This window comes from Setaria italica, chromosome VII (genome assembly GCF_000263155.2).
Source record: "Setaria italica strain Yugu1 chromosome VII, Setaria_italica_v2.0, whole genome shotgun sequence".
Lineage (NCBI taxonomy): Eukaryota > Viridiplantae > Streptophyta > Magnoliopsida > Poales > Poaceae > Setaria > Setaria italica.
The window spans coordinates 24,270,969-24,296,539 of NC_028456.1; the positions used below are offsets into that span (position 1 = coordinate 24,270,969).

General features: G+C 46.4%; 1 protein-coding gene and 1 long non-coding RNA gene across 2 annotated transcripts; both read left to right on the forward strand.

The window, feature by feature from the left end:
* The first annotated feature begins 16,363 nt into the window (after positions 1–16,363).
* On the forward strand, positions 16,364–19,298 carry LOC111257996. The gene is made up of 4 exons (XR_002678626.1): positions 16,364–17,014; positions 17,293–17,850; positions 18,094–18,149; positions 19,210–19,298. It is a non-coding gene; the product is annotated as an uncharacterized LOC111257996 (long non-coding RNA).
* A 1,162-nt stretch (positions 19,299–20,460) lies between these two features.
* On the forward strand, positions 20,461–24,273 carry LOC101755616 (2,3-dimethylmalate lyase). Its single transcript, XM_004976092.3, has 8 exons — positions 20,461–20,873; positions 21,117–21,328; positions 22,035–22,316; positions 22,403–22,525; positions 22,795–22,945; positions 23,040–23,233; positions 23,456–23,492; positions 23,624–24,273. Exons 1-8 carry the CDS (start codon positions 20,546–20,548, stop codon positions 23,752–23,754), a joined length of 1,458 nt encoding a protein of 485 aa, XP_004976149.1. The 5' UTR covers positions 20,461–20,545; the 3' UTR covers positions 23,755–24,273.
* The last annotated feature ends 1,298 nt before the right edge of the window (positions 24,274–25,571 follow it).

The following is a 25,571-nucleotide window of genomic DNA, read 5'->3' on the forward strand; positions in this document are numbered from 1 at the left end:
CCTCGGCGTAGTGCGATCGTGCGCGTCTAAATTATTGCATTGTGCATAGTCCTGTATCTTATGTATATATGCTTTTTCCTTAACAATTTGCTATGCTACTTAACTCTTGTTTGGTCGATTCTTTTTTCACACTCATCAAATTTTGAATCATAAATAATGAGTGTTTGTTTTTTAGGGAACATGAGAACATTGGCTAAGAAAATATGACATTTTAACTTTGCTACGTTTTATACAAGTTATGCAATACGACAGTAATAGTCAAATTAACAATTTTATTTATCCTGTTCAAAATAAATAAAATTATTGTCCATGATTTACACATATATGCAAGTACTTTCAAAGATTCGTTATAGGCATATATAGTTTAGTTGGCTATGTTATTTGCCGCGCAATTTGTTTACCCGGGTTGAAGGGCATGCTTTGTTCCCTGCTGCATATTGCCATGACGCAGCTGTGGGGCGCCAAATATGCGGCGCTGATTTCGCACGAGAAGGTGAAGTAGGCTGAACAAAAAGTTGTGGCGCGCCGTGTCTTACAGTATCTCTAGCGGTCCTCCAATAAATATTATCCAATAACTGGTTAATAGGGTACTATTAGAAAATCCACCTTTAGTCCCAGTCGGTAAGGGACATAGATCCCGAAAAATCAACTGGAACTAACTTAGGGTACTATTAGAAAATCCACCTTTAGTCCCAGTTGGTAAGAGACATAGATCCCGAAAAATCAACCGGAACTAACTATTCGGGATAAAAAGCCTCGTTTTTAATCCCGGATCATTCACCCGGGACTAAAGACCAACCGGGACTAAAATGGTTAAAAAAAATAAAAAAATGGGCACCCATGCCGGCCTCTTGTCGCTCGCCCGCCCTGCCCGCCCACCCACCTGGAAGAAAGAGAGAGGAGAAGGAGGAGGAAGAAGAGTTAGCGCTACTAGCTGCATGCGCGAGATAAGAAAGGGAGAGAAGGAGATAAGATGGATAGAGAGACGAGGGGGGCGCATGAAAAGGCTTCGGTTGGGATTAAAGGGGGGCTTTTAGTCCCAGTTGGTGTTTTCAACCGAGACTAAATGCCCCACTAGATTCCCTCCATTACAATCGGGACTAAAACAATCGGGACTAAAAGAGCCCGTCGGAGATGGCCGTCGGTGGCTTATTTTTGACCCGGGACTAAAGTCACTTTAGTCCCAGGTGCAAAGTCAACCGGAACAAAAAGGGTTGGATGGAATGTGAGTTCTCTAGTAGTGGGGATATCCTAATATCACTTTCACCATTATTGGGAGAGTTGCTTTTACCGTCTCCCAATAATCTCATCCAACTAACGTATTGGGAGAGTCACAACTACTCCTTTATTTAGGGAGAGTTGAGGTGTATTATTAGGTTGTCCCAGTAATTACTGGGAAAAGGGAAAGGTAAAGGGAGTATCAACTCTTCAATATAGTAGTTGGATTGAGAAAAGGGAAACTAATGGAGATGCTATTAGCAGCCAACCAAGCAGTGGCACGGTTTTTACGTTAGCGTCTAAGGTCTCCTCATCAATATCAACACTAGCTTATATGTCTATGTGGCACACTTCATATCAATAATAAATGGTACAAGAGATAACCCACCGAGCGGTCTAACTTTTAGTACGTATCTCAAATATAAGTGGTCCTTGCACTCGTACTCTAAGCTTATTAAGAGATAGCTCATCTTTTATCTTCCTCTTCTCTTCTAACTAGATAAAAAAAATATGACGTGGCACTTTTTTTGAGTTAGCTGACATGTATTCTTCGAAGCAAGGCGAGGGATGGCGGAAATATCCAAATGCGCCTCAAGTTCCTGAATGTGACGGGTGCTAGCATTTAAGGCTACTTATTATTTGAATGGTAAGCAATGTGGCTATCGACAGTAGGGTACTTCTAGAGTTCTAGTGGTTGCATCAATCTAAGATCTGTTACCCAAACCTCTCGAAGGTGTTAACAAGATTAGGATGTCTACGTAGGTGAGCGTCTCTGTCTATATAATGTTTCACGACGTCTAGTGGTGTGTATGTATAATATGTATAATGCATGTGTCGTCCTCGTATATTTAGACCTCCTCCAATAGTAGCTTATATCAGTAAAAATATAGCATAAGAGACAACTTGTCCAATAATCTAACTCTTAACACATAACTTAAAATATAAATTGATCCACGTACCAATCCCGCATAGTCTTGGATATGTGTACGAGAGATCAAAAGATAACTCTTCTCTCCCTTCTTTCTCTCCCTACCACCTAGATAAAGGCTCTGTTTGGTTACTCTTGCTAAAGTTTAGCAGCTAAAATTTGCTAAACTTTAGCAAAAGCTGTTTGGATACTCTTGCTAAAAGGCATTTAATGAGCTGTAAAAAGACCTATCTACCCTTATTAAAGGTGCGCAGGAGGGGGAGACAAGCAATAAATGAGGGGTATAGGTTGTCCAGCCCACCTTTTAGCAAGTTTTAGCAACCAAAAACTTGCTAAAGTGCTAAAGTTTAGCAACTCAACTTTAGCAAGTTTTAGCAAGGGTGTTTAGCAGTTTAGCAGCTAAAAGGTGCTAAACTTTAGCAACTAAAGTTTAGCAAGGTGGAACCAAACACCGTCAAAATATTGTATTTTAATCCAATAAGTTAGCTGATATGGCACCATGGGAGGGTTTTGAGCCTTGAGTACGTTGTAGGGAGAATCAAGATCAATACAATATGCACTATGTTTTCGTTATGCTCTTTGAATTCCAAAACTCCAAATATTTGAAGTATATTGCAGTACCACTCACGGCATCCGGAGTGTGCAGAATTCACCGGTCTTAAGGCCCAGCTGGCATCGCTAGGGTCGGCCTTAGAGTATGCAGAGTGTGGTCGAGGCTTGCAACGTCATTTCAGCGACACGCAACAATGATGCTTGGGTGTTTGATACACACAGCTAAACTTTAGCACCTATCACATCGGATGTTTGGATATTAATTAGGAGTATTAAATATAGTTTAATTATAAAACTAATTGTACAGATGGAGTCTAATTCACGAAACAAATCTATTAAGCCTAATTAGTCCATGATTTGACAATATAGTGCTACAGTAACCATTTGCTAATGATGGATCAATTAGCCTTAATAGATTCGTCTCACGAATTAGACTCCATCTGTGCAATTAGTTTTGTAATTAGTTCATGTGTAATTCTTCTAATTAGCATCCGAACATCCGATGTGACCCTGTTAAAGTTTAGCACCTCGTATCCAAACACCCCCATGTGGTAACGATGTTGAAACTAAACGTGGGGTCCACCCACAAATAAAATACACCCTCTCCCCCTCTAGAGAAACTACTCGCTGTGCCTCAAGATCATCTGCTTTGTACTATTCTATTCATTTGGAAAGAGTGGGCATTGAGGAATCAACTGGCGCCGGTGCCAGAATGTTTGGATCCCGGAGCTAAAATTTAATTCGTGTCACATCAAATATTCGTAAGCTAATTAGAAGGATTAAATATGAGTTAATTATAAAACTAATTACACAGATAGAGGCTAAAGGTGAGATAAATTTATTAAGCCTAATTAATCCATCATTAGTAAATGGTTACCGTAGTAGCACATTGTCAAATTATGGATTAATTAGGTTTAATAGATTCATCTTGCCGTTTAACCTCCATCTGCGCAATGAGTTTTGTAAATAATCTATATTTAATACTTTTAATATCTAAATATTTAATGTGACAGGGAGTAAAGTTTAACGGGGATCGCACGTCGCAGTGTCAAAAGCGATGCTAGGATATGAAAGAGAATATCCAAGCATCGGCATTTTACCGCACTGCGGCTGCTCTTACACACCACACGCAGCGACCTTAGCTAAAAAGGCTAGAGACCGACCTCAGGCTTGAGGCCGGGTCTTAAGAAACAAAAAAAAAAATCAACTCAGCAGTTATTGCGGGCCCAAAGAACGCTGTGGAGAGGGAGCTCTGCCTGCAGCCAGTGGGAAGGAGAAGCTGGCGTCAGTAATCTGGAGATTTTTTTATTCACATTAGGACCCACCATTAAGACCTCCATAGGCATTATACATAACGCTGCCGGCCTTAGCAATATGCGGGACCCACCTTAGGACCCCCTCGGCATTATACACTCCTGATGCCTAAAACAGTAGTACAGTTCGAAGCCTAAACTATTGGAAAACATCGATTCATTGACTCACGGTAAAACATACAGCAATGCCACTACTTCAGGGGCGGGAACTGGTTCAGATCATATAGCCTCAGCGCGGGGGCCTCGTCGTCCACCGCCTCTGCATTGACGTGATGATCTCCCTGCTTCCTCGCACCGCACTGCCGCTGGCCGGAGCCCTTCTTCTTGGACACCCGAGCGCCGCCGGCCGTACCGTCTCTCGCGTTCGCCGGCCCAGCAGCGCCGCTCTGCTGCCTCTCCCTGTTGCGTATGATCCTCCCAGCAGAAGGGTAGGCCCTGCCGAAGAGCTCCTGCGCAAGGTTGGCAGCGGGCTGCTGCTGCTGATTGTTCTTGCTATCGAGGTCGGCCAGGCGTGTGTCGCCGGGGTCGTCACCCTCGAGCCACGGGAAGTAGAAGGCCTTGGAGAAGCCCATCTTCCTCGCTACGTCCGGCGCGAGATCGAGACGGAAGGAAAGCCTTGGGAGACTGAGACGGCACGGGTGGTCGGTCGACGAGATCAGAAGATGCTCGCTTGTTGCCGCTGCCTCTGGTTTGGGGTTTGGGGGCTGCCTGATATATGTAGCCATGTAGGCCGGCTGGTGGAGACGCCTAAACCGCCCTTGTTCCAATTTGTCTCGGATTCTTTGGTCGCTTCGCAAAACAGCACGAGACGCTACGAGTCCGAAACTACCGTGGAAAGAGTAGGACTCGAGTTCGGGGGCATATGGGGGAGTTCGATTTTCGTAGGCATCTCTTCTCTCCAAATCGAAACCTCTTGCCGTCCCGTGCCAAACTGGTTTCATAGGTTGGGCTCTGAATCCAGCTGTGGACTGGTGGGCCAGTCGTATATGGGCCTGCACTGGAATTTAAGCTCTTTTATTAGACCAGCCAGAAGTCAGCACAACTCTACAAAATAATGGAAGGTTCAATTACCCAAAACCAAATTTCTAAATATCAAGATGTCGTGTTCGAATTTTTTTTCCGAAAACATGCCTGACCATGTATTTACAACGACGCAGCAGAGCTGCCAAAACACAACACTACAACTCAAACGCCACACGGCACAACACAAACTCAAACACAACACTATAACACAAGACAACGTTACAACCCAAGCCCAAGGGTAACCAGCCAAACAACTCAAAGACCACAAGCTTGAACAGACGGAACCACCAAGCGCGAAGTCCTATCCTTGCTGAGGAGAGAGCCACCACCTAAGCACATCTCTTGCCGGCTGCAGCTCTCCAAAGTGTGGCCTCCGCCACCTATCGTTGATCTGCGCCAGATGAGGGGCAGGATCCATCTCGGCAAGCGTAACGCCAACCTCATCGCGCTTCTCCGGACCTGCCGCCTCTGCTCGACGTTCAGCGGCTCCGCCATGGCGCCATGGCGACGGTATAGGAGGAGCCGAGGAAGCAGCTGGGAGACATAATGGCCTCACGCTCGCGGAGTCGCAGTCGCGGATCATGACAAGGCAGCCCTCCACCAGGCGGAAATATTGCAGGAGGCCCTGCATCGATCGACAGGAGGCCGGCGAAGATTTATGCAGAAATTTAGATGCATGGCATCATGAAGGCAGCAACCGATGATGGACATTGCTGGATGGCAATGCGATGAACAAAGCTGCTTACCTGGATGCCGTTGGGCGAGTTGGCCGCGGTGAGCACGGCCGCACGCTCCGGCGAGACCTCGATGCATGGCTTCCGGCCGGAACACGCGAACAGCGGGCAGCGTCACCCCGGGAGGCGCGGCGCGCGCGAGGAGGGACAACTTGTAGGCGTCGGCGTCGAGCGGGTCAGCGGGGAGCGCGGCCAGCACGTGGCGCGCGACGGACGGGCCCGTGAGCTCGAACCGCAGGCACACCGCCACCCGGGGAGGAGGAGGAGGAGGCGGCGGCCGCGCGTGGGGTCGTCGCGTACTCGCGTTGGCCAGGGGCGGGGAAGAGGTTGACTGGCGTGAACTTTGATGAATCTGCCTGGAGAGCTACGGGGACGTACCATGTCCATGTTTGTGGCAACGGATCGAAAACGACGAACGAGCGTTAAGTTAGCAATTAGTTACTCACAGACGCATGGTCGCATCGCAAGAAAGATGTCATGTGATGTGTCATGGACAAATAAACATGATCATTACAATTTACATTTATTTTTGAACACGTTCAGTCGTTGACATAATGTAAGCTAATATAATGTATATAACAATCCTATATACTGTATATAACAATCCTATACAAGAAACAGAGCGACAAACTACGTGCGAGTCCACCAGCAGCGGACGTACCAAAACCTCTAGATCCATCACTAAAAAAGGAACTCTGGGTACTGCAAGCTGTGCCTCGGTGGCGAGAGAGGCTTCACGCGAGCCGGCGTCCACCCTTCTTGTCGTCTGTCGGTGCGTCGCCGGCCACGACATTGTTCTTCGCGTTAGCCGGGCCCTTCTGCTTTCGGCTTCCATATATGAACGCGCGGACAGAATTAGCATAGGCAAAGAGCTGGTCGAAGAGGTTGCCACGCGCGGGCGCGACCGGCTGCTGCTGGAACTGCTCGTTATCGCCGGCGTTCGCCGTGGTGTTGGCACGTGCTGTGGATGCGGCGGCGGGCGGCTTCGGCTTCATGTTCATGGAGGCGGCGGCGCTGACCTGCGCCCTGGATGGCACGGCAGCCTGCGGCGGCTTCTGACCTGCAACCTGTATGTTCTTGCCGATCTTGCTGTGACCACGACCGGGGCCCTGGATGGCACGGCCGGCTGCTGCGGCCTCCTGCTCCTGCCGGCGGTGTTGGTCTTGGTGGATGATGCGGCCAGCTGCTGCTGCATCTTCTTTTTGGCGGCGGCTTCCGCTTCGGCCTTGAGCTTGTTTTTCTTCCACGGGGACATCTCCGGCTCCCGCCTCCTGTAAAATTTCCGGGGCTTCTTCTTCGCAGCGGTGTCGGCCTTCTTGGCCTGGGCGGCGAGGTCGGCAAGGCTCGTGTTGCCGGGGTCGTCGCTCTCGAGTAGCGCGAAGACGTTAACGCTGGATATCAGCACCGCCCCCATGTCGTCGGGTGACGGGACGAGCAAATCCTGGCTGGCGACCGGCGACGCTGACGGCTGAAAACTTGGTGATGCAGTGTGGCCGGCCGGTCGACGAGATCAGAAGACAGTCGATCGCTTGTTGCTGGTCTCGGGTTGGGAGCGGCGGGCTGGGCGACGATATATAGGTCGCGGGCGGGAGACACCTGCAAGCACGGACTCGTCAGAGTCCGATCGAGGCGGATCGATCCGTTGAACCACGGAGGCCGACTCCGTCGTGGTAAGTTCCGAGACAAAGTCGTGTAGTCGTGTTCGGGTTTCCACCGACCGGCAATTGGTGGACAGAAAATAGTGGGAACCCCGTTGGGATCTCACGTGTTAATTTACGAGTAGTTAACCTCTGCGTAAGCATCGATATGTGCCCGCGTCAAAGCACAACAATGAACCGATCACCTAAACAGCTGCGTGACTGACACTAGCTTCACCGAATGACATGGCGAGTGGCACTGGAGGCAGCTAGCCCCTTTTCTTTCCAAAAGGAAAATTAACCATCTTTTAATGACGACACAAAAATGTTACATCCAAAAAGTCCCTGCTAATGTAACCGTATTAGCGAATTATTCTCTCTTATCACAAATAGCGACATATCGAACAAGATTTATTCATACTTTTAAGGCTTACACACACACAGAGAGAGAGAGACAGACAGACAGACTAGTGAGTTTAAAAATATTCGATCTGAAAACATTAGAAACATGTGTGTATGTCTGTTTTGAAAATTTCTTCCATATTCTAGAAATCTATTACATACACTTCATAAATATATCCTAATATATGGTCAGATATACTGAGTTTGGAGACTGTCTCTTGTCCATAATGTCAACTATATTTGACTGGGAATCTCAAAAAACTATACGAAGCGTTTGTAAGTGAGCGACTATTTGCTAGTTCAGCTCTTTTTTTTTGGGGGGTCCATTGCCGCCTCTGCTAAAGTGCCGATACGAAAATATTCCTCATGTGCTATTGAATAATCACTGGAGACCCAGTGATTATTCTATGGCACGGGAGGAATTAGCCCCCTGCTAATTGGTGCATGGTCCTGTTTGGTTTTTCGGTGCTTCCCTTCCCAAAGTTCCTGTCACATTAAATGTTTAGATACTAATTAGGAGTATTAAATATAGACTAATTACAAAAACCAATTGCACAGATGGAGGCTAATTTGCGAGACGAATCTATTAAGCTTAATTAGTCTATGATTTGACAATGTGATGATACAGTAAACATGTGCTAATGATGGATTAATTAGGCTTAATAGATTCATCTCACGAATTAGCCTCCATCTGTGTAATTAGTTTTATAATTAGCTCATGAGTCCTCCTAATTAGCCTCCGAATATTCGATGTGAAATGAACTTTAGTCCGGATTAAAGATCCAAACATCCCCTATGTGCATTTGATGCACACAAGTTCAGCGAGATCGGCTCCCCACAGTTTAAGCTCACGGCCCGCACGCCACGTGCTGGCTGCGCTTCCCTGCCGGCGCCACATACGTGTTCCTGCACAGCCCGCTCGACGCCAAGGGCATGATTGGGTGCCTGCATTTTGGTCATCCAGGGCCGTGGGGTGCAAGGTGTGCGTGATTGGTTGGCGTGGCTAGGCCCTCGTCATGCGAAAGCTGTCCTTCGGCTTGGCTCGCGGGATGCAAAATTTTTCCTTGTTTCCGCTCAGCCAGGCTCGCGCGGTGCACCGGTGTGCACTCGAGCGACATGAAGAGGAGCAAAAACTGCTGCTCACGCTAGTTTTGCCGGCAACCAATCAATGTCTCCTGTTGGCCTGGCTGTATCCACATGGAAACCAAACAAAAAGACCTCAGCATCTCGAGAGCCTGGTCAACAGGAGCCTACACCGCTAGTACGAGCCAGGCTCCGGCCGCCAATGCTAACAAGTTGACCCTCCTTACGCGCGCCGATCCGTCCGAGGTGACGCTGGCTGCCGTCCGTGTGTTCCGGACGGAGGCCACCGAGGATACGCCCGAGCGCGCTGCTGTGCTCACTGCCAACTTGCTTAACGTAACGACATCCAGGTAAACAATTTTGTTCATTGCATTACTATCTGGTGATGTTCATCATCGGTTGCTGCTTTCACCAAGCTAGCCATGATGTGATGTGTACCACATATGTGTTCTTATCTTTCTTCTGGTCATGCGATGTCCCAATGTGTTACTGAGTTTACCTGTTGATCTCTCACCTCTACATCTATTCGAGCGGTCCATCATCTCCAAACACTCGAAACGTGGCCCTTTTGAAATCAGCCGCAGAGTGGACGTATTGTTTTGCTCGTTATTAAATAATCCTCCCGTCCTAAATTACTATTCATTTTAGTTTTTTAGATGCATAGCATCTACGTACCTGGACATATGCACAACAAAAGTTATGTACCTAGAAAAATCAAAACGAATAGGACCAAGCTAACACGCGACCCTATCCCACTGTCTAATGAGAAATTAAAGCACAGTGATAGCGCATGAGTATTTTATCACCCATGCAAGCGGGAGGACAACCATGTGTGAGCATCACTTTCAAGATGATGGAAGGCTGATGTTGACATAAAAAAAAGTAGATTCATTTTCTTTTACAGACCATTACTCTCTCGTTAGCGTTCATTTTTAAATCTGTTTGCACCATTATGTCCCTTGCAACGAGATCTACAAAACAAGATCCACAATCGATATATTTTGTAGTTGTTTTACATGCCTATCAACTTGTATTTATGCATAGTAGTTACTTATGTACAAAGCGTGTAACAACTTCTGTAAGAAACTTGACGTACATACTAAGAGACGATTTTTATAGATATAGTGTAACAACTTATGTGTAGGTAATGTATTAATCTTGTATGGAGATTATGTAGCAACTTATATTGTATTGTTTGTCTACTTGTTTAGTAATAAATTTATATAGAGATAAATGTGTCGTATTGTACAAAAGGACTGTAACAACCTGTATGGAAGTAATATAACAATTTATGTAGTATGTCTCGTATTAAGTCATATAGTGACGATATAACAATTTATGTAGACACTTCATGTAACTAAGCAACATGAGTATAAAATATGTTTGTAGCAATTTATCTACATAATTTGTTGAGAGGTTTGCACATAAATTGCTACATACTTAGTACATAAATTGCAATATAAATTGCTATGCTATAAAATATATGCATCATGGGTCTTGTTTTGTAGATCTCGTCATAAGAAATGCAATGGTGAAAACCGAATTGAAAATAGAAACTCGTTGTCTCATTTTTTAATGTGAAACAAAAAAGGAAAAGCATGGGCTGTAGCAGCCCACCTTCGTACCACTAGTTGCAGCAGGTCGCGCACTCATGCGTTGACGCAACCCCGCACATAATAGCTTTTTCCAAACGAATAGTAATCCCATAATTTGGGATGAAGGAAGTAAGTCATTACATTTCTGAATAACCGAATCTTTGATTATTTTGCAATGCTCACTTCTTATGGTTGGTCAAATAATTCTAACCCTTTGGGTATCAGATTTTGTATCCAACCTTATTGCTTTCAAGAAAAGTAGAGTTTATCTCTTTAAATAAAAGAGAGCTTACATTCTGTATCAATGACCCACCGGTACACTGGGTTCAAACCTGACCCATGCATGGAACCATTTTTTTTCACGGGAGGGAGGTCAAGAGTTCGGAGGCCCACCAGTCCGCCTGGGGACTCGAGTCTATTCTTACCACGAATCCACGATAGTGTCGGACTCTCCGATCCAATCGCGACTCGTGCCGTCAACCAGTACGACTGGATATTTATTTATTTTTTTTGCCATCCTTATGAACACTCTTCAAATACTAATTTAATTTTAGAATAGTCCTAATAAATTTTCCATGGGAGAGAGATGATTCCTTACATATCTGCCAAAATTGCTTACGTGGCACAACATGTCGGACTGCTATGGTGTATCTTGATTGCAAATTGACCATCTTGACCCCCTGACCTTCTTCTCCAATGCGCGCGCCATCTCCATCTGCTCTTTGACATGCTCTGAGTTATGCACAATGTTAGGAACATGCCTAGGATCTCTAGATGGGGATCACGATTAACATAATGTTCTTGAGATTTCTGGTGTCGACCGCGAGCGAGAGAGAGAGAGGTAGAGTACCTGCAGCGGAGCTGCTGGCCATCTCTGCGTTCTCGTGAGGAAGTCTGCGCAAGGCAGCGACGCGCAGTGCCGTGTTGAGTCGCCAGTGTGGCGGCAGTGGTGCTTCCCGTCACTTCTGCGCAAAACCTAGATTGGTAGGTGTGTCGGTGGGACGGCTGGCAGCGGCGAACCTCGTGTGTCGAGCCGTGGTCCCCACCCTGTTTATATAGCGTAGCGCGACAGGGGCCACCACCCAATGTTAGGGTGGGCGCCCCTAATCAGGGCGCGGATCAGGGTCCCGATGGACCTTTGGACCCATTGGGGAGGAGATCAATCTAACACACAATCACTCCTCCCTCGTACCTCACAAGAATACCATGGCGGCAAAAATGCAAGGTCATCCAAGGAAAAAAAAAACATCACGATGCTACAGAGCTACCAGCGAACATTACCAGAAACATTTTTTTTAAAAAAAGCACTTCCCATGAATGGGATCCCATTGATTGACGCCATTATCGCAAATGGGAAAGCAAAATCTCGTGGGGTAGCTGCACACCGCCGTCCCCCCGGGACAAGGCAACAGCACGGGCTCAGGCCCTGCCGCTCAACCTGGATACCGCCGCGACAGCCGTCCTGTCCTTCGGGAAATCGGGCGCAGGGCCCACGACCATCCTGTGACTCATGTTCCTCTGCAGGGTCAACGGCTCATCGCCGGGCGTGTGGCGAAGCCGGGACGGGCGGCGGCGGCGGCGCGGACTTCGTCGTCGGTGGCGGGGCCCCGAAAACAACCTCTGCTCGTTCGTTGCCTCTCCACCGGAGCCGGGGACGGCAGCTCTCGCCCCCTGGCGACGACCTCCTCCCAATCCTCCTCGCCATCGTGGACGCGGTGGAGCCGCGGATCGAAAACGGGGGAGGTAGCGATGTGGCGCGTAGCAGGCAGCCCCCGACGTGCGATATGGAGCAGCCGGCGGCGGCGGCGGCAGACGAGGAGAGGACTCGCACCAAGGGCAATCCACGCGCTGGTGGTGAGGTTTTCCTCTCCATGAATCACGAGGTCGCCTGCGCGGCTCACCCAGCACAAACGGGCGGCCGTGGCATGCTTCTGAGACAGAGGAGAGCTGGAGTAGAGGAGAAAGATGATATGGAAGAAGAGAGGGAGGGTTATATTTGTCCTTTTGCATCCTCATGCCACGCTGGAGGTCTGATATGTCGTGCTACGTAAGCGATTTTGGCAAATATGCAAGGAATCGTCTCTCCTGTGGCAAATTTGTTAGGGTATTTCTAAAACTAAGAGTGACCGTATGGAAAAAAAAATTAAATATCCCGAGTGCCACTGCGACTGCGCGACCGAGAATCCGACTCGGACTGGAACAAACAGAGCCTAGAGCCTACATATCCGCGCGACCGCGCCCACGTAACCAGAGTTCAGAGGCAGCACCGCAGCAACCACCAACAAGCCAACAAGCGAGCATCTTCGGATATCGACCGAACTGCCGTGTGTCGAGGCTTCCCTTCCGTCGTCAGATCAGAGACCGCCAGGGCTCGCTCGCGCCGGACGTAGCAGGCCGGATGGCCAGCGTCAGCGTCAACCACTTCGCGCTCCTCGAGAGCGACGATCGCGGTGACACGCGCCTCGATGACAAGAACCAGCAGCAGCCCGCTGCCAGCCTTGCCCAAGAGCTCTTCGGCAGGGCCTACCCTTCTGCTCGGAGGATCATACGCAACAGGGAGAGGCAGCAGAGCGGCGCCGGCCAGGCGAACGCGAGAGACGGCGGCGCTCGAACGAAGAAGAACGCCCAGCAGGGTGGAGCGAGGAAGCAGGGAGGTGGTCGCGCCAATGGAGCGGCGGTGGACGCCGAGGCCCCAGCGCCGAGGCTGTACGATCCGAACCAGTTCCCGTCCCTGAAGTAGAAAGACTAGGACGAATCTTTGTTAGTAGCACAGGCAATGCCGTATGTTTTACCGTGAGTCGATGAATCAATAGTTTCCAGTAGTTTTTGGTGTGTAGATCGTACTGGTTCATGAGTTGAGATGTTTGGAGTTGGAAATTGATGCCTCCAACTGAACGGCATAACGAAAACATGGGTTTATCGTGTTTTATCCGGAAATAATAACCATTGCATATTTGAAACCTTCCATGGTCTCGAGGCCTCGAGAACGTACACGGATCCCTGGCACGTCACGCGTAGTCGCACCGTAGATAGAGTGATAGACTCGTGCAAGGCGCCTTACATACTCGGGAACGGTGCTAATTTTAGGTCCGTAACATAGGGACAGGTTTACACTCCCTTTTGGCAAATCAAATCTTATCGAAAAACGCAAACCAATAATCAACCACCTCTTGAATCAACAATCCTGGAGCCACGGGCGTTAATTTCCTACTTGAATGAACGTTACCTCAAGGTAACGAGTATTAGGTTGAATTTCAGGATAAATTTTTAAAAACAGTTGGTTTCCTACGAATTTCAGTCTTGCAATTAGGTTCGACGAGTCCCATCTGATTTGCAACCTGCTTACTTACCTGCAGCATTAGTACGTTTCTTGTGAAGATCAGGTCGTAGTCCATCTAATTGCAACGTGGGTGCGAGTTTGCCACTTCTTTTCTGGAAGATTACTGGCATGTTAAAAACTAATCATCTGCGAGGGAAAACATATCTGATATATATGTACATGTTGGAATGATGGGATTGGGGGCAGTATTATATATACACAAGTATCTTCATAGTTAGAATTGATCATATTTTTGAATTTCAATAATGTGATTCCAACACCAAAAGCTGCCGAGTTTTAAATTCAAGCGCGAATTTTCTTTGCTTCTGCATCATGTTAAGAAAAGTTACTTCCCACATGTAAAAGATTAGCTAGATAGTCTCATATACTTTTTTTAATCAACTTGTTATATTTTTAATGTATAACCAGTAGTGTCTGGCCCCTCATGTCTCTTTTTTTAATAAAAAAAAATTGGAGGCAAAGTAGAACCATTGGAGCACATTATTCGGTAAAATTTCTTATTTTCAATTCAATCTGTCAATAACATTGATTATTACACTCGATTTCTGGAGACATTGACCGTAAGGTAACACTACTAGCACGTACTATTAAGGAACGGTAACAATATCTAGCTCTACGCTAAGAAATACGAAGCACTTAACATCAGCTCTACTTCAGGGACGGGAACTGGCCGAGTCCTCCAATTTCGGAGGCGGCGGCGGTGGCAAAACAACCTTTCTTGTCGTCCGTCGGCGCACCGCCGGCCACGCCGTCCTTCGCGTTAGCCGGAGCGTTCTGCTTCCGATTTTTGTATATCAGCGCGCGGGCAGAAGGGTAGGCGTTGGCGAAGAGGATTTGGGTAAGGTTGGCAGGCGCGGGAGGCTGCTGCTGAGACTGAAACGGCTTGTTGGCGGCGTTCCCCGCGGCGTAGACGGGCTTGGATGCGGCCTGCTGCTGCGGCCTCTTGATGTTCTTGCCGGTGTTCACCGCCGTGGTGCCGATGACCTGGGCCTTGGATGCGGCCGGCTGCTGCGGCTTCCTGTTCTTGCCGGCTTGCCGGCGCTCGCTGCGGTGTTGGTCTTCGTCTTGGACGCGGCTGGCTGCTGCGGCTTGCTCTTGTCGGTGGTGGCGTGCTTCGGCCTTGAGCTTGTTTGCCTTCCACACGGACATCTGCGGCTGCTGCTTTTTGTTAATGTTCACGGGGCGGCTCGCGGCGGCGTCGGCCTTGGCTGCGGCGCCGAGGTCGGCCAGGCGCGTGTCGCCGGGGTCGTTGCCCTCCAGGAGCGCGAAGACGTTGGCGCTGGGCTTGAGCGCCGCCGCCATGACGCGTGACGGGGCGAGCTGATCCTGGCGATCAACAACGCTGGCGGTTGTCGAAAATCTCGCAATGGGGTAGCTGATGCCTGATGATGCGAGGGCCGGTCGACGAGATCAGAAGACGGACGATCGCTTTGGGCCTGATTCCTTCTCTGCCGAGCCTGACTCGTTTCCAGGAACCAGGCCCCCGCTAACCTGGCTGAGTTGATGCGAGGGAGCATTGATTGGATAGCAGCATGCATGCATCCTGGCCAGACAGAGCTTTGCTCTGATTGCAGCAGGCATAGTTGTTTTGACCGTTGTGCATGCACCCACGCGCTCCACCGTGGGAGCCTGACTCCTAGGAAACGAAGGATTCGGCCGCATCGTCGGAACCAGGCTCCAGGCGGCTTTTGCACGCCGCGAGCCACGCCGGCGAGCTAGGACTAACAACGAGTTCAGGTAACCAATCGTCCGGAGGTCGCACACGGGGAGCCTGTATCCAGGATGGTGCAGGAACCAATCGCACCTTTTGTTGATGCGGTTTGGTGCAGAGAGAGAGGTCCGGGCGTGGATATAAAGGGCGGAAGTACGCTAGGTCTGTTGTACTCTGCATGGCCTGAAGTCTGACAGAGCTAAGCCACGAGGCCGACTCCATCTTTTGTATTCTTCCTTGTCCAGGACAAATTCTGTTCGGGACAAATTCGGTTTGGGTTTGGGTTTGCGTCTATAGCCCATGGGACGCAACTACCGCGTGCGCGATGACATGGGCAACGGATAGGACAGGGTACGCGTAAAGCATTTACCCACCCGTTAGTATACCCACCTATCTCTATTATACTTGTACCCTCCAAACATAACATGTAAAAATCCTTACTCGTGCCCGTGCCCGTTAGGTACCCGCCGGTATTGAACACAAACATGTCAATGAGTTCATATCCAAGAGTACAACAATAATTCAATAGCTAAATAAGTTTCAAACTTCACAATCACACATAATGACATAAATAAGTCTCAAATTCTCAACTCTCAGACAGTCACACATGCATAAGTCCTAAATTGCCACACAAGTTAAATAAAAAATTACAACATAAAATCAAATACTGTCCTACAAGGCAGCAACGTAAGCCAACACTATCCATTTGCTAGTCATGGATCAATGACGTCAGACTCAACATCATAGGACCTATGGAGAGGCCGACCGGAAGAGGCGGCGTCGGGGCCTAAGGGGTGGAGGTAGGACCGCAGGAGACGAGCGGGGGACTGGCGGCGGCTGAGGAAGTGAGAAACGAGGTTACGAGGATAAGGTCCATCCGGTCGCTTCGCCTCGCAGATCGCCACCTTCCTCATCTACCTCTCGCTCTCACACGTGCACACGGCCGCATTGCCGCATTCTCATCTTCTCGTGCACCTGTGTTCCTTCCCTCGTCTTCCTTAGTCAGCAAGATCGACGGCGGCGGCAGCGGCTCCCTTCGGCGGATTGCACACGGGAGTGGATCCTCGGCTAATCTAGTGGCCACTGCTTGTTGTGGATTCAGATTGATTCTATTTCAATTATTTAATTTGATTTCCTAGAATTAACCTGATGCAGCTGGATTGGCTGCTCGGTGTCTGTGCTGTGGTTGCTGAAGCTTTAGGTGTAGGAAATTTGGGTTGTCCACTACTTACGAGTATATCTTTACTTGGTCGATTTTATTTATGTGAAGAGATTTTTCATTTGTAGATAAAACTCCATGTCAGAAGCGGAGTCGTCAGCTGCAGCAATTTCCACCCGTGAAGTAGTCCACAAGCATCCTTGGCCTGCCCCCGGCATCTAGCTGCACATGAGGCCTTGCCAAAGAGGCCATCAAGGATGTTCCTGAAATCTGTATACATCGAATTGCCGCAGCAACAACGATCAATCAGCCATCAATGGTGTGTGATCAGTTAACTTGATCCCTTGGTGTTAAGTTTGCTATTGATGTACAAAACATCATACGTGGATTGCATTATCCAGAACAACTACATAGCTTTAGTAATTTAGTAATGCAGTTTCTAAGCAATGGTTCATCCAGTTAGTCATGAATGTTTTGTGTTACATTTTTAGTTTATGTCCAACATATCACAAAACAATTACCGCATAATCATCTAGGTTCACTGGTTCAGGATCACGTAAACTATTTTTTACCTGAATCTCTCTGTCGAATTTGCAGGTCGATACTATGTGCCCTATTGAGCTAGGTGGCAAGCATATGGCTTCCTATTGCTGAGTTTGGAGAAGACCTGGACAAAATTGTTTGAACATCTGTTTTCTTTTCCCTCAAGTGAAACTTTGGTGCTTATATATCAATTGCTTATTCATACCTTGCTTTTTCTATTTGTTTGAGTTAGCCTCCCTATGTTCACAACGCAAGCATTGTGCACATTCTGATGCATACTGCACATGTTACATCTTCGTCTAAGATTATTACATACGTTGGGTCGTACCGTTGTAGCAATGGTACTGGGTTTAATTACCCAACTAATATCTGTGGTGATGTTATATAGTCCGGAAACAAAGGCTCCTTTCTTATATCAAGAAGAAAGTGCCTTCTGTTTTATCCCTGTTCATGCTGGCTCTTTTCCCATGTGTCAATTATCTGAATGTTCTTTTCCTAACTTTTGAATTTTCCTTTCAGATTAAAGGTTGTTCTAATGGTAGTGCAAGTCTCTGTGCAGATTTTCTACTGATAGTACCAGATAAGTCAATGCTTGCAGTGTGTAACTTCCAGGTAATCATTCAATTTTAGCTACCCCACAATTTGCTGTTGCAAATATAAGCTTAAAAATTCAATGTGGTTATTTGCTAGCTGTATGTCCTTTATATTTCCCATTGAGGCGAAGTACCGCATAGAACACAAGTGTACGGCTAATTTCCCAGTTTCACCTCTTGCAGTTTTCCACCTTTTCTTTAATGCTGTTGCTGGCAAACACCCTAAATAGCACTAACATCCTCCTCCCCTGTTTGTATTCAGGTACATTCAATCTGGTAGCAAAGAAGTTGAAACAAGAGTGTGCTACAAAAGGACAGGTAAAGAGCTTAGCTTTGGGATGCCTCTTCATTTTCAATCATGCACAAGCAGCTACAATGTATGTAGTTGTTGTCTGCTTTACCATATTTGCAAACCAAATGAATGTCCATACTTGATATTTGAGAGAATAGTAGACTGAGAAATAAGTAATTACGGATTCCAGTAATTCGGTTCTCCACATAAATTTGCATTAACTAGATAAAGATACGTAATTTATTGTTAAGAACTTAAGCTAACTACTGTGGTTTTATAAGTGGTTCATATGTGCGCTACCGATGCTTTATGATATATCTTAATATTGATGGACTAATTTTGCAAGGCTAAAAAATCATAAACGTTCATATTGTTAATTGAGGGCCTAAAATGGCAAGCACTAATGTAGAATAGATATCTGGTTATAAAAAAAAAGAGAAAAACAAAAGGTGTGGGCTCAATTCTTAAAAACGTAAGGTGTGGGCTCAATTCTTAAATGCATCATACCACTCCGTGTGCCCTTTATAACGGGATACTTAGCAAACATGCTTTGAAGTGGGAGTTGGGAGCGATTGTATTTAATTGAAATTTGAAGGGAGCTTTTCCTGGTTTGAAGATGCAAGAGGGTTATTTTAAATCCTAGATTTGTAGTTGTAGAGCTCCCTATTTTGCTTAGAAATTTAACTTTATTGCTCTGGTAGTACAAGAAGTAAGGATCCCTGTTATGTGAAGATCGTGATTACTTTGATGTAGCTATGGGATCCTCTGATTTCTTTCTGAAAAAAAGACCAATTACAACTGAAAAGAGTATACTGAAATATTTTTAGAAATACCAATTTTGTGGACTGGGAATACAATTTTGCAGAAATCTTACTTTGAATTAGTTTTATGAATGTAAACTCATACCTTCATTTGCCTCCTGCTCTTTCTTATTTTAGATTTTAGTGAAGTTGATGTGCGAGTCTCGTATAGCAGTTAATCCTTCTATTCCCAATTCAATCAGATTTCCAACATGGTTTCTTCTTATAGCGTAGCATATTTTATAGACTCTAGAATACAATAAATGTTTCTATCACTGTGTTGCAGTGACAATATACTAACTCTTGCACTTTACACACAATTCAACTATGATACAGACGTACTTGAAGAGGCTTATGAAACGCAGTATCAAGGAGGTACACACAACGTTGTCTTCTCCCTTAAATATCTTTCTCTATATATAATTTCTAATTTCCATTCTGTACAATGATAAAATGTTTTAGATACTAATGTGCCAAACCAGCCATCTATACAGATTCTCATCACCTAATTCATTTAAACAAACCATATACCTTGCTCTTGTTGGCATATATACTTGCTCTTGTTGGCATATGATACTAGTAAAAAATTGCATCTCCAATTACGACGGCTCCACGGCACAAAAAGAACTAGAAGCTCCAATTGATAACACCAATATAATCTTTTGATGACCTTTCCGATCGTGCTGTTAATATATTTTCATACAAACTTTTCTTATTTCATTACATTTACTAATAAATCATCTTACAAGCATCTTCCACCTTTCTGCAGTGAAGGAACCAACACCGCATCTACGAGTATATGATGTCAGCGCTGATTTATTTACTCCATATTATCAACTCTATTGATTCAATAATAAACCTGAAGACTGCTCTTAGTTAATTATGCAAGTTCAGACTCGAACTTATTGATTTTGGAAAATATATGTACCTATCCGTACTAACAATGGTCAAGCTTAGTAGTCTCAATACGTGTCATTTTTTGCTTATTCAAACAAATCAAATGTAAAATAGTGGGCCTGTCTAAAGTTTAGTACCTATCACATCGGATATTTGGATGCTAATTAGGAGTATTAAATATAGTCTAATTACAAAACTAATTGCACAGATGGAGTCTAATTCGCGAGACGAATCTATTAAGCCTAATTAATCCATATTTTGACAATGTGGTGCTACAGTAATCATTGTCTAATGATGGATTAATTAGGCTTAATAGATTCGTCTCACGAATTAGTACATGGTTATGCAATTAGTTTTATAATTAGTTTATATTTAGTTCTCCTAATTAGCATCCGAACATTCGATGTGACACTACTAAACTTTAGCACCTGGTATCAAACATAGCGTGCGCCAACCACTAGTAAGTAACCTTACCCGCGGGTAAAATTCCATAACAGTTTGGGTAAAACTGCCGTTCCTAGACCCGATTCGGACCTGGTCCAGCCTCGCACGCATTCGCTGCTCACGAGACGGCGTGAGTGTGTGACGCGAGTCACGTGACTCTCTCATCCACTTTGCGTGCGCGGTGCGTCGAGCCACGCCGCGGGCGCCGTGAACCCGAGGGAGACGCCACTGTGATTACCACTCCAGTTGTCTGGTTCCGGCACCGAGAGGGGGAGACGGCCATGGCGTGCTACGCCGCGCTCCTGCACCAGCCGCTCGCCTCCTCGCTCTCCCCGTGCTCATCCTCGCGGCGCGCCGGCGCCACGCGAGCCCCGCCGCGCCCCCAGCGCGTAGCAGCTCCCTCGCTCGCCTCCGCCCGCGCTCTTGCCCGCGTCAGGATCTCCCCCCGCTGCGCCGCCTCCGCTGGCGCCGGCGCCCATGGAGAGTCGCCCGCGGCTGCACTCCGGCGGGTGCTGGAGACGCCGGGCGCACACCAGGCGCCCGCCTGCTACGACGCGCTTAGCGCGCGCCTCGTCGAGCGCGCCGGGTTCAGCGCCTGCTTCACGAGCGGTATGTGCTCGCTCTTTTGCCTCTGCGGGAGTAAGGGGCTACCTCTCGGTTCTGCAACCCGCAAAAAATTACCTTTCTCACACTTGACACCTCTAGCTGGGCAACGAGCAACGAGCATTTCTCTAAGACTCTAGCTATGCTCGTGTTGGTTGCGATCTATTGCTATTGCTAGCCTGCAAGCGCTGTAGAAGGCTGGCGTTACTGATCACTGTTCCGTTCGTTGATCCATATTTTCCACTGCAGGTTTTTCAATATCTGCTGCACGGCTTGGATTGCCAGATGTTGGTCTCATCTCCTATGGGGAAATGATTGATCAAGGACGTCTAATCACTGAAGCAGTATCAATCCCTGTGATTGGTGATGCTGATAATGGTTATGGAAACTCTATGAATGTTAAGAGAACAGTAAAAGGATTTATTAATGCTGGTTTAGCTGGAATGATTCTTGAAGATCAGGTATGCTTTCAAGTGATAACAAGTGCAGATTTCTCCCCATAGATTGTGCTTGTTCTGCTTGTCTAGAAATTCGTTTCCTTTACTTTCACTTACTCTTAGGATCATGTGTTCAGTAACCTTTAGTTTTTCTTTTGGTCATAACAGCCTTGACTGAAAGAAGTTGTTAAAGCCCACCAGCGATTGCAAACTATTCTCTTGAGGATAATATTTATGTTCATCTACAAGACTGCTATTAGGAAATATTTTTTAATTATTTTTCCAACATGGTATTTCCAGGAAACTCTAGGTTACTCTTCTAAAACATGAACAGAAAAGGTGACATTCATCTTGCTAATCTTGTACAAGTTTGAGATCTGTTGAAATCTAGCATTGATCTGAATATTGTGTTAGTCGAATTGTACGGCTGTTTTGCTTATGTGCTGATATGTTGAAGTTACCATTTAGAATCTTAAAATGGAACATGCATTGTGAAACAGTCATAGTTGTGGCAATTGTTATAGTTTGGAATCTGGAGCAGGCTTGACAAGTTGACATCTCACATTCTCGGGTTCGCAGGACTTTGATAATTTTCAGAGCCAATATAGGTTTTATCTATGTTATGAAATTGTGCTCCCAGCGATGTAACCTTTACCGATTATCTATGATGCAGTGATAGATATTTATTTGAAGTTTCTCTTATAGTGATATGATATATAGTATTCTGAAGGTGTCGCCAAAAGCATGTGGCCATACACAAGGAAGGAAGGTTGTCTCAAGGGAGGAAGCAATTATGCGAATAAAAGCTGCTGTAGATGCTAGGAATGAGAGTGGCTCTGATATTGTTATTGTGGCAAGGACAGATTCGCGTCAAGCTTTGTCTCTTGATGAAGCATTATGGAGAGTACGAGCCTTTGCTGATGCTGGGGCAGATGTTCTATTCATTGATGCCCTTGCCTCAAGAGAAGAGATGAAGGCGTTTTGTGCTATTGCACCTGGAGTTCCAAAAATGGTTAGATATGCTCTATGCACCAGTTCTTTTCAGGTTTTCCATATACTTGCAATGCCCCCATCATATATTCTGTAATCCAACTGCAGGCCAACATGTTAGAAGGCGGTGGTAAAACTCCTATATTGAGCCCTGTTGAACTTGAAGAAATAGGTTATAAAATCATAGCCTATCCATTATCTCTAATTGGGGTATCGATGCGTGCAATGGAGGTTTGTTGTTTATCTATATTAATTGCATGTTACTGACTCTCATTTATGTATGTCATTATTTCACTACACACCTAAGTACATCCTAAGGGACCCTGCACATTGATTCTCCTTAGCAGTTTTGGACAACAGGATATATCAGCATTTGCGTATGCATTCATATTATCTTGTGGCATATATGCAGGAGCTGTTGTGTAGTTTCTAAATTTGATGTGCAGATATATGCTGAATTTCCACTATGAACTGAACTGTGTAAAATGCATGGTCTGCAGGATGCTCTTATTGCTATAAAGGGTGGTCGCGTACCTCCTCCAAGCAGCTTGCCTTCATTTGAGGAGATCAAGGATACTCTTGGGTTTAATCACTATTATGAAGAAGAAAAACGATATGTTGTGACACCAGCCCAATCATCTTACAGGACTGGTATGGACCTTAAGACTTCGTTCTACATTGATTATGAATGAATATTTGTAACCTACAGGTCCTCAATTATTGGATATGACTGATGATTATACAGGTGAACCAACCAGTCCAGGAGATGCCAGGTCGACGACTGAAAAACCACAAGAACCTGTTATTGACATATTGCCTCAGCTCTATGATATTGGTTCCAGTGGCAGAAGAGGACCTTCAACTGGAATTTGGTCTCGAACTCTTCGACTAAAGATTACAGGAAGAGATGGAGTCCAGAAAATTGATACCAGGATACCTGTAAGTAATCATTGCTCGATTCCAGTGTTCAATATCTGGTAGTCAGATTCAAGTTCTGATACCACGTTAAACTCAATTAATTTAACTGCTTGACGCTGGGATATACATATGAGCTCAGTTGCTATGTTAGTTTCTTACTCCTGTTTTCTGCAAATGTCCTGTAATCTAACTGTTGCGTACTGATTAAACGGTTGTTCCTTTAATTCTTCTTGTCTACTACAGGCCGGGTTCTTAGAAGGGATGACGAGAATTATTCCAGGTTTGTACTTATATTCTTAAGCGAAGCATGATTGTGTAAATGTGCTTGCATTTTAGGAAGAAAAGGAAAGGGAAATCTGTAGATGCACTTGTCCATGTTTCATGTGATGATCTCCTTTCTCCTCTTTGCAGGCTTGGCTGGAGCTAATATAATGGAAAGGCTTCGAAATGCACCTATTGACGCAGACAATCCCCAGAATGGTCAGATACTGCTTGATTTTGAGGATGCCATGGGAGATAGGATCCAGGTTTTCATTGCTTGAACGCGTGTATGCTATCTATGCTGGTACTGTCAAACTCCGAAAGTATGGGCGTTTCAAGTAGCATCGGGGTCCTGACATCTTGTTCAAGCAGGTGATTTAGACATTGGTTATGTTGCGATGAACTATTTACACCTGACTAGGCCTGTTCCTACTGCTTAAGGCCTTTCCTGCCTACATCCAATTGGTCAGGCAAGATGTTAGCCTAGCTGGGTACTGCAGGATTAGTTTCTCTGCAGCCTTTTTTCTGTGACAGAAATCCTGAAGTTGATTTCGAATAAAGAAGTAGCTCCCGGTGACTTATGAAATAACATGTGCATCTATTTGCACAATCTGTGATGTAGCAAGAGCAGTAACTGAGTGTGTGTGAGGTGACTTATGAAATAACATGTGCATCTATTTGCGCAATTTGTGATGTAGCAAGAGCAGTAACTGAGTGTGTGTGGGGTGCGTGTTTGTATGGCTATTTTAGCTTTTTTTTCCTTCTATCTTAATGCAATGATTATTTGAGAATTTTTTTTTGACTGCCATCGACCCATATTTGAATCTCACAGAATCCCATTATTCTGTACAGTAGTACATCTTTATATTTCACAGTATACCTAGGATGGACCGGAACACTAGTATATTTAAATCTCACAGGGTCCCATTATTCTGTACAGAGTACATCTTTATGGGCCTGTTTGATACCCTGTGTTAAAATTTAACAAGTGTTAAAGTTTTAACACTCTCAAATAGAGTGCTAAAGTTTAACACATTGGGTTGTTTGGATGATGTGTTAAACTTTAACACCTTTGGTGGGAAATGACTCCATTGCCCCCTCATTTATGGCCGGCGGAGAGAGAGGGAGGAGAGAGAAGGGGTAACCTAGGAAAAAGTGGAGAGGGGGACCACTTTTAACACCTTTAGCAAGTTTTAACACCCCCTCCATGTGTTTATGAAAAATGGGGTGTTAAACTTTAACACCCTACTTTTAACACAAGTGTTTGGATAGGAAAGTGTTAAAAAGTGTTAAAAGTGGGGTGTTAAACTTTAACACCCCCTTCCCAAACTATATTACATAGTATACCTAGGATGGGACCCGGAACACTAGTATACGCACACAACTGCATTACTGTCTATTCACCGTTCACCAGCAATGCTCCTGCCGAGTGCCGCTGCTGCTGCCATGTTTCATCAAACAGATCCAACAGGTCGCCGTCGTTGTTGCTCTCCTTGCCGCTGGTTGGCACTTCCAGCATCTGAAGAGGCAACCTGTTGGCTCTCAACCTTCACGAGCCCCGTGCTCTGCACCTGCACGGCCTCCATGGTTTCAGCAGCGTCCGCCGCCTCGAAAGCCTCCATGGAGCGGCCGTCCTGTTCCACTCTCACCCCGTCGTCGCGTTGCCCGGCGCCTGGTGCGTAGAAATTCATCTGGTCTCCCTTTTCCGTTGCCCTCGTCAGAGCCAGGCTTCTCTGCCTCGGCACGCGCCGCTTCCATGCACGAGCCTGCGCGGCACCGTCATCGTGGCCAGTCTCGTCGATGCTTGGCCTGAAACGATCGCTTCCCGCGTGGCCGCGTCCACCGCCACCATGACAGCGTCCATGCTTTCCGTTCCCGAAGACACGTCCTCGCGTACCTACCTTCTCCACGTCCCGGTGCGCCGCGCCTCCCGCTTCCTCGTCGCACCGGATCCGGATGTCCCTGAACACGTTGTTGGCGCACGGCACGCCCGCGTCGCCGGAGCGAGCCCGCCGCGACGCCGCCGGAGACCAGCGCCTCGAGCCCGTCGGCCGCGCCGTCGAACCTCGCGGGCAGGGACTCAACGAGGAGGACGAAC